We start from the raw sequence: 9,451 nt of genomic DNA, 5'->3' as shown, positions 1-9,451 counted from the left end.
AAAATGTAAGGGAATAAATTATGGAGATGTTTCATATTGCTTCAAGATATAAGACACTTAAGATTAATTTTTCTGAGGAATTGTTTGTTTTTATGGTTTTGGTATCGCTTTCTGCACAATTTAACCAATTCAAAATTAGTTAAAACTATCAATAAGATTAATGGGATCTAAATTAGCTCATTTCTCATTGTGTGAAATAGGAAGAAAGGTTGAAGTATGATAAGTCTGAAAGTGTTCATTTGGCTAGTGCCTCTAAAGATAAGAGCAAGAAAATAAAATATCAGAATGAAACTACTAAGGGTCTAGCTAAAAAGAAACAATAAGAAGTTACAAAGGATTGTTTCTTTTGTAACGAGTCTAGACACGTGAAGAAAGAATGTGTCAAATATCATGTCTGGCATGTAAAGAAATGTATAATTCTTACTTTGGTATGTTCTAAGGTTAATTTAGCTTCAATATCTAAAAACACTTGGTGGATAGATTTTGGTGCTACTACTCACATAAGTGTTTCTATGTAGATTTGCCTGAGCTACTGAAAGCCAAGTGATGGTGAAAGACACATCTTCGTGAGCGATGGAAAATCGATGAAAATGGAAGCAATTGGACATTTTAGGTTGTTATTAGGAACTAGTTTTTATTTGGATTTAAAAGACACTTTTATAGTACCATCTTTTAGGTGTAATTTAGTTTATGTTTCTTTGTTCGACAAATTTGGATATTATTATTCATTTGGAAACAATTAGTTTAGTTTGTCTTTAAATTCAAATGTTGTTGGAACTGATTATTTAAATGCTTATGAAAACCTTTGTCTGCTAGATACAGTTGCATCCTATAATGAAATCTTGCATGTAGAATCACGTGATATTAAACGAAAATTAAATAAGAAAAATTCAACATCATTATGACATAAGCGCTTAGGTCAAATCTCAAAAGGTAGAGTTAAGCGCCTTGTGTCTAATGGCATTTTAGAGTCGCTTAACTTCATAGACTTTGATGTCTGTGTTAATTGCATCAAAAGAAAACAGACCAAAACCAAAAGATTGGGCGCTAATAAATCTTCAAACGTCTTAAAATTAATTCATATTGATATTTGTGAGTCATTTTCTACGACATCCTAGAATAGTCAACAATATTTCATAATATTCATAGAAGACTTGTCACGTTATAGGTAATTCAAATCCTCTGATAATATTTAAGTGCCCTTACTAAAAATTACTTTTTTGTCAATGAAACCACGAGGCTAACCATATGATGCATTGAACTATTTGGATCATCCACTACATGTGACACAAACTTCCGGAACAACTTGTCAAGTATAGCATCTCCAAAATGACAACAGAGAATAGGTTCTAAACCAACTTTGAAAGCATTTGCAATGTTGTTGCCCATTTTCATATAAAATTCTTTGTTACAAACCTTCTCATCTTGGCTTAGAGGATCAATGTCCATTACGAAAAGTTGTAGCAGCTTAACTCAAACGACCCTTCTTTTCTCAGCAATCTCAATCACTTCTTCTTTGTAAGGTAGATATATAGGAAGGCTGAAAGTATCCACATCTGCTTCTTTTACAATTCCCTACAATGCCTAAGTAAGTTAATTTATTGCAATATTGAATGAATAATTGTACCCCACATGCATTCATAAGGAAACCAAAATATATAAATATTATATACAAATTTACAACCTGTGCAACCAAGTCAAGAAGGGATTTAGCAAGAAGTTCCAAACAATGATGTTCGTGGGAGGGATTTGGGTTTCTCCTAACCACGAAGGTTAGCACCATACAACCTTGGCGTATTATTTATTTGGAGCGTGAACTTAGAAACTTTGTGAAGTCTTCCTGAAATTGATTCGCATAAGCTTTGAATATGTTGGGAGGACTTTATCTTGCCATGCATATGTTACCCTTATTGTTCTCTAGTCCAACCGGTAGCTAATCACATGATCAAAATTCAACCATAACAAGTATTGATAAAAAAAAGAAGAAGCATTGAAGACATTGTTGGATTTCTATGTAAATAATAATTGTATTATTTGGTTTTACCCTAACATAAAATTCATTTAATATAATTAAAAGTTAAAATGGGATTTATTTATCTAATAACGATACTCAAATAATAAATTTTAATTTATGAAAGAAAAGATATGAAGAAGAAAAATAAATAGAAATTACATACACGAATTATGATCTTCAAATTATACTTCATGTTTTGTTTTTAATACCTCAAACTTCTTCATAAAAAAAATAGAAGATCTAATTTGCAATATCAAAATATTTAAAGATTTCAACAAAGCTCTATAATTAAGTACACTTTTATAATTTATTTCATTATTATTTGATACGATAAAGCTTGAGTTTATAAAATTTCATATTTCTTTTGATTTAGATATAACGATTTAAAGTTTTTATTAGTGTTTCTAAATGAAGGGTTTGCTTTTGGTTAAAAGCTGTTAATTATTGATAGAAAAGACGCTAATATATATATATATATATATATATTTAAATACATGGAGGTGGAGTGTCATGACTGACCTTTGAGAGCCAATGAAGCCCAGTGGAAGAATGTACAAAGTGCAGGCTTGTACTTGGAAAGAGCCTGTGGTAGAAAGAACCTGCAACTCCTCTTATGAAACACCTTTCCTGAACCAAATCTCCTTTTTGTTTATAGAAATCAGGAATTGACTTAAACACTGAGTTGAAGTCATTCTCCGGGAGATCATTTAGAAGCACTTCAAACTCGGGTAATTTCAATTCTTGTTGTTGACATATCCCATGGACGGTGTCTATAACGTGAGATATAGCCTGGAAGGTAGTAGGGCCTGAGGCGCAACCCATGTCTACCACCTTCATACAAGTTGGAACACCAATTTTCTTCAACATATCTGTGATGGCTTCTTCAACGATTGGCCTTACCTTCATAAATACTTCTTTCTGAATGAAGAAAAGAAAAAGATATTGGTATTTGTTGAATATATACAATGGAGAATTGATTGATATTGAAAAGAAAAAGGAAAAAAAAATAAAAGACCTGATAAAATGAATTATTAGCATAGCTAATTTCATGATCAGCTGGGTTCATCCAAAGAAACTTTTCTGCTGCCATTTTTTGCTTAATTGGTTTCTCTACAAACTTAATGTAATAATGGTTGTAGCGTTTCCCCAAGTTCTTTCTATCTATAGCACTCTGCTACATAGTATATGTTGGAAACTAGACTCCAGTTTTCAGTGAATTCACTTTTTATAATCCTACGTCATATATACAATATTATATAGGGAGTGAGATTTTATGGGACCAAATATAATTTTTAAATGGTTAATAAACCATTCTAAATTATATGCCAATGGATGGTAATACATGTATAAATTAAATTAAGAAAACAAAGGTTAAATGGTCAAGACACATGATTAATTAAGTAAATTAAGCTTAATTAACCCTTAAGCTATGTATAAAACAGAACTTAGTGGAAGGTGAGATGAGAATTCCATCTTCTCCAACTGGACAAAGAAGAAAACTAAGAGGAAAACACCATTTTTGTTAGGTTTGAAGCTTTCGACCCTAATTCCAAAGTAAGCCTCTAACCATTTTGTATTTTTTTTTATAGACTTGAGGTCATGAGAGTTTGATTTAGTCATCTCATGTACTAAATTGTAAATTTATTAAAGTTTTGAAAGTTGTCATTGTTAAGAAATTGAATGAAATTGGTGTGAACTTGTTAGCAATTAAACTTTGTTTATGAAAATGGCTAAATTGTAAAACTTAATTGTTTGAAAGTTGCCATCATTTTAGGTAGATTCTCACTTGATGTTTTGGTAGGTTATCAGGTTAGTAGCATGGAAATATGTATATAAATAAATTTCAGGTTGATTCAACTTGTATAGCATAGCGGATATAGGAAAAAAGAGCTGTTCCCATTCCCATAGCAAACAGAGAAAGATCTCGTACAACACCACCATAGATATTTCGTACGCACATTGAGATCGGATGATATCATGTGACCGTTCCAAAGAATAGCAAGAGAAGCAGAAGAAAGAAACACTAATGCAAAGAGGGGGAGGTCAACACTTCAATCCTCCTCCCGGGAAAAGAGTTTAGATTGTATTTGGAAGGAACAGATTGCCACATTGTGATAACGAACCTTTGACGTCACAACAAGGAGCAGAGTAGGGTTCTTGCGACGAACCCTACTTAGAGAGTCACATCGCGATAAGGAAATCTCGAAGTCACGACGTCGATTTGAAACTTTGCATTCTTTACAATTTGGTCTGTATCGACCTCAGGTTAGTAAACGATCTTTCATAAGCTCGTATAAGACTCAAAAATTATTGTATATTATTTAATGCGTATGATTCACTTGTAATTGAATGTATATTAATGTTGAATTGAATGTTATATATTACAATTACTCCGACAACGAATGTGCCACCTTATAGCTCTGACCCGATGATCGGATCGAATATCAGGGTGTTACAAATATATTGAAGATAAGTTGAGTAATTTAACTGAAAAAATAATTAATTAAAGCTTAAGGATTAAATTGTAAAAAAATATATCGAATATTTGTTTGGAGTAACTATGAACTCTTATTTACCAATTGAATAACATAGATTCAAATTTTATTATGAGGGCTTCATAATTTTATTTCAAGATGATATTGGTCAAGTAAATAATATTTACCTGATGCGGTGATTCAGATCCTCTGATAATTTTTAAGTGCCTTTACTAAAAACTATTTTTTTATCAATGAAACCACGAGGTTAACGATCTGATGCATTGACCTATTTGGATCATCCGCTACATGTGACGCAAACTTCCGGAACAACTCATCAAGTATAGCATCTCCAAAATGACCGCAGAGAATAGGTTCTAAACCAGCTCTGAAAGTATTTGCAATGTTGTTCCCCATTTTCATATAAAATTCTTTGTTACGAACCTTCTCATCTCTGCTTAGAGGATCGATGTCCATTACGAAAACCTGTAGCTGCTTAATCTCAAACGACCCTTCCTTCTCAACAATATCAACCACTTCTTCTTTGCAAGGTGGATATATAGGAAGGTTGAACGAATCCACATCTGCCTCTTTTACAATTCCCTACAATGCTTAACTAAGTTAATTTATTGCAATATTGAATGAATAATTGTACCGCACATGCATTCATAAGGAAACCAAAATATATAAATATGGTATACAAATTACAACCTGTGCAACCAAGTCAAGAAGGGATTTAGCAAGAAGTTCCAAACAATGATGTTCGTGGGAGGGATTTGGGTTTCTCCTAACCATGAAGGTTAGCACCATACAACCTTGGCGTACTATTTCTTTGGAGCGTGAACTTAGAAAATTTGTGAAGTCTTCCCAAAATTGATTCGCATAAGCTTTGAATATGTTGGGAGGACTTGATCTTGCCATGCATATGTTACCCTTGTTGTTCTCTAGCCCAACTGGGAGCTAATCACATGATCAAAATTCAACCATAACAAGTATTGATAAAAAAAGAAGAAGCATATTGAAGACATTGTTGGATTTATATGTAAATAATAATTGTATTATTTGGTTTTACCCTAAATTAAAATTCATTTAATATAACTAAAAGTTAAAATGGAATTTATTGATGCAATTACGATACTCAAAGAATAAATTTTAAATTTATGAAAAGAAAATAAGTAGAAATTACATATACTGAATTATGATCTTCAAATTATACTTCATGTTTTCTTTTCTAATACCTCAAAACTTTCTCACCATAAAAATAAATGAAAGTTCTAATTTGCAATATCAAAATATTTGAAGATTTCAACAAAGCTCTATAATTAACTACGTTTTTGTGTATTTTCCATTATTATTTGATATGATAAAGCTTGAGTTTATAAAATTTTATATTTATTTAGATTTAAAGTTTTTATTAGTGTTTCTAAATGAAGGGTATGTTTTTGGTTAAAAGCTGCTAATTATTGATAGAAAAGATATATATAGATATAGATTTATATCCATGGAGGTGGAATGCCATGACTGACCTTTGAGAGCCAATGAAGCCCATTGGAAGAATGTACAAAGTGCAGGCTTGTACTTGGAAAGAGTCTGTGGTAGAAAGAACCTGCAACTCCTCCTATGAAAGACCTTTCCTGAACCAAATCTCCTTTTTGTTTATAAAAATCAGGAATTGACTTAAACACTGAGTTGAAGTCATTCTCTGGCAGATCATTTAGAAGCACTTCAAACTCGGGTAATTTCAACCCTTGTTGTTCACATAACCCATGGACGGTGTCTATAACGTGAGATATAGCCTGGAAGGTATTAGGGCCTGAGGCGCAACCCATGTCTACCATCTTCATACAAGTTGGAACACCAATTTTCTTCAACATATCTGTGATGGCTTCTTCAACGATTGGCCTTACCTTCATTAATACTTCTTTCTGGATGAAAAAAAGAAAAAAGTTATCTTGGTATTTATTGAATATATATAATGGAGAATTGATTGATATTGAAAAGAAAAAAATAAAATACCTGATAAAATGAATTATTAGCATAGCTAATTTCATGATCAGCTGGGTTCATCCGAAGAACCTTTTCCGCTGCCATTTTTTGCTTAATTAGTTTCTCTACAAACTTGATGTAATATTGGTTGTAGCGTTTCCCCGAGCTCTTTCTATATAGCTGTTAAGAGTATTTCATCAGTAGCTTTACTGATAAAGTTAGGTAGTTGTTAAAAACAGTTAATTAACAGTTAGCTATGGCTTGGTGACTCTCAAGAATACAATGAAGTTAGAAATGTTTTCATAGCTTCTTTATTGTTGTTTTCAACAATAGCACTCTGCTATGTAGAATACGTTGGAAACTAGACTCCAGTTTTCAGTGAATTCACTTTTTTTAATCCTACGTCAATAAACAATATTATATTATACTAATTTTTAAATGGAATAAATTATTTACGTCATTTTCTTCATTCCAACTTAAACACTATACTTAAAAAATACTAAACTTTTGTCGCTCCAACCACTCAACTTTACGGATTTTTTTACATAAATAATATAAAAAATAATAATTATTTACGAAAGTAGTTCAAAGAAATAATTAATTACGAAAATGGACTATTTTAAATAGAGTCTATTAGTGTTGCCTGACTTACCGACAACACTACCCTATTTTCTCTCAATCATCAGTTTAAAAAAAAAAATAGTGTCGTTTGGTTTGTAATTTTTGAAAAATATTTGAATAAATATGAGTATACTAAGTATCCATAATATATGTTTAATGAAATTGTCGGTGTGTTGGTAGCACCGAAAAATTTTAATACAATTGTTGACTGTGTCAAAAAAAATACTATAACAAAACGAAAAGGCTAAAAACTGAAAAAAAGAATTGGAAAGCAGAAAAGCAAGGGAGCCCGAGACCATGCTCCCTTTCTTTTTTTGCTTGTTTAGTTTTTTTTTTTCCATTTCAAACTTTTTTTTTTAGCTTCTAAAAAAATAATATTTTTTAATCGGCGTCGTCGACATGTCAGGTGACACTGTGACGCTATCAGGCAGCACCATACACAATATATACCCAAAATTTGGCCAAAAACTTGTTTTTTTGAAGTTTTGACTGTTGTTAAGTTTTTTGTGGCAGTTTTAGAGAAGAAAAGGAAGAAAATTTATTTAATAGGAGAGGAGAAAACAAAAAAGGAAAGCAAAAGATTTGTGTTTTACATTGCAAAAATAAAGTTTGAGTTTATAAGGTTAGTTTGTAATTAATTTTATTTAATTATATTTTTGTAGTAGGATCTAATTTTATTAATAAAAACTAATTTTAATTATTTTTAATTAATTTTACAGATTAGTATTGAAGATGGATAACCAATTCTTCGTATATGTTCATTTTGATGGAGTAATTTTACAAACAACTGTTGGTTGTATATTTGAATCTTTCCAGCAAATAGGAATGAGGTTTATAAGAATGTTTTTGTCGATGATATGAAAGAAAAGATTAGTTCAAAAATTGCTCAACGTTGTGGGAGGAGGATGTCGAAACTATTTTACAAATTTCTAGTTTCGTCACATCCTATCAAATTTACCGAGATGGAACTTCTAGATGATGATGACGTGAAGAAAATGATCTTATTTTATTACCCGACTAGGAGGGCGAACATTGAACTAATTCGTTGTTGAGTTAGTGGATGTGGAGCCCATTCAAGATGTCACTCTATTAAGTCAAAAATATGGAGTTCAAGACCAGTGTAAGGAGGTTTTGAGAGCATCTGTTGATAGGCAATCATTTGTACGCGGGTTTGACATTGATATGAATGTTAGATGGGTAAAATAGTACGATGGTGGAGTGACATTGACATAGGCCGAAAATCTATGCCATGTACCGACTGTGTATGGCAACCTTAATCTAGGTGTTTGAGACCATGGTGTAAATGGTGAAGATCCACACAATGCATCAACATATCCAATGGTGATTGAGACCAATGTGGATGGTGAATATGGATGCGATAATAATGGTCATTCTGATCACGAGGGTGAAGATTTTAGTAACATCTAGATGAGGTCCTAGATGATATTGACGATAAAGGCGCGAACGCTGATGAAAATGTGCACGACCCTTCGGTCGGGAACCTGAGTTGTGGCATATCATATGTAATGACCTTAAGGCCCACATGTCGAGCGTAGATCTCGATGCGGTGCATATATCCAAGTTCCCTAAATACCCCGATATAATATCTGCTCACCAATTGGTGGTAGATATCAAATCAAAAGAGTTGTTCATGGGTCGACAAATCACGAACAATGATGACTGCATATTCACCATCAAGCGATATAGCATGAAAATGTCGATTAACTACAAAGTTATTATGTCTAAATTGACATTATATGTTAGGGAGTGTTGGAGGTCAGCAAAAGGGTGCAACTGGTGAGTACGAGTTGTACTTATCCAGAGGTCCCAACTGTGGGAAATCTAGAGATTTTTTGGGCCTCATACGTGTACTTCTACTATAACACCCTAGACTAGGCCCAGATGTTTTGGCCGAATCTGGCGATGTCACATGATAGGTTGTTTGAAAACTGAGTTCCTATGATAAATCCATTTCTATTTAATTACTTTTCTTATCTATTATTAAATCCAAAATCCTTACTCGTTTAATCGATTGTTTTAAACTAATTCGTTGCGGAAGCTTTTAAAACCGTTTCGAGTAAATCGTGTGTTTAGAGAAAACCTTGCTTTTTAAAAATCGAGTTTTGCAACGTCTAGCAGTTATAAATCCATAAAAATAGATAAAAACCAAATTTAAGCAAAAGTCCCAAAGAGTCCCCAAATTACATCCACATAAACCACTATAAATAAAACTATAAACCATAAATTATAAATCATAAAAGTCCAAAAACTGTGGTCACCCTCGAATCCTCCGCCGCACCGGCCTGTCTAGGTCTGGGGATTACTTGTGCACATTAAACAGAAGGGTGAGTTTAAG

General features: G+C 32.4%; 1 protein-coding gene and 1 pseudogene across 1 annotated transcript; both read right to left on the bottom strand.

The window, feature by feature from the left end:
• Nucleotides 1-1,212: 1,212 nt before the first annotated feature.
• LOC108455656 (probable methyltransferase TCM_000331) lies at nucleotides 1,213-3,104 on the bottom strand (annotated as a pseudogene).
• Nucleotides 3,105-4,564: 1,460 nt separating this feature from the next.
• On the bottom strand, nucleotides 4,565-6,815 carry LOC108455657 (probable methyltransferase TCM_000331). Its single transcript, XM_017754195.2, has 4 exons — nucleotides 6,505-6,815; nucleotides 6,015-6,413; nucleotides 5,200-5,448; nucleotides 4,565-5,091 (listed from the first exon to the last, which is right to left on the bottom strand). Exons 1-4 carry the CDS (start codon nucleotides 6,577-6,579, stop codon nucleotides 4,729-4,731), a joined length of 1,086 nt encoding a protein of 361 aa, XP_017609684.2. The 5' UTR covers nucleotides 6,580-6,815; the 3' UTR covers nucleotides 4,565-4,728.
• Nucleotides 6,816-9,451: the final 2,636 nt, after the last annotated feature.

This window comes from Gossypium arboreum, chromosome 9 (assembly GCF_025698485.1).
Source record: "Gossypium arboreum isolate Shixiya-1 chromosome 9, ASM2569848v2, whole genome shotgun sequence".
NCBI lineage: Eukaryota > Viridiplantae > Streptophyta > Magnoliopsida > Malvales > Malvaceae > Gossypium > Gossypium arboreum.
The sequence above is the reverse complement of the archived record's forward strand: the minus strand, read 5'-3'. Positions and strand labels throughout refer to the sequence as shown.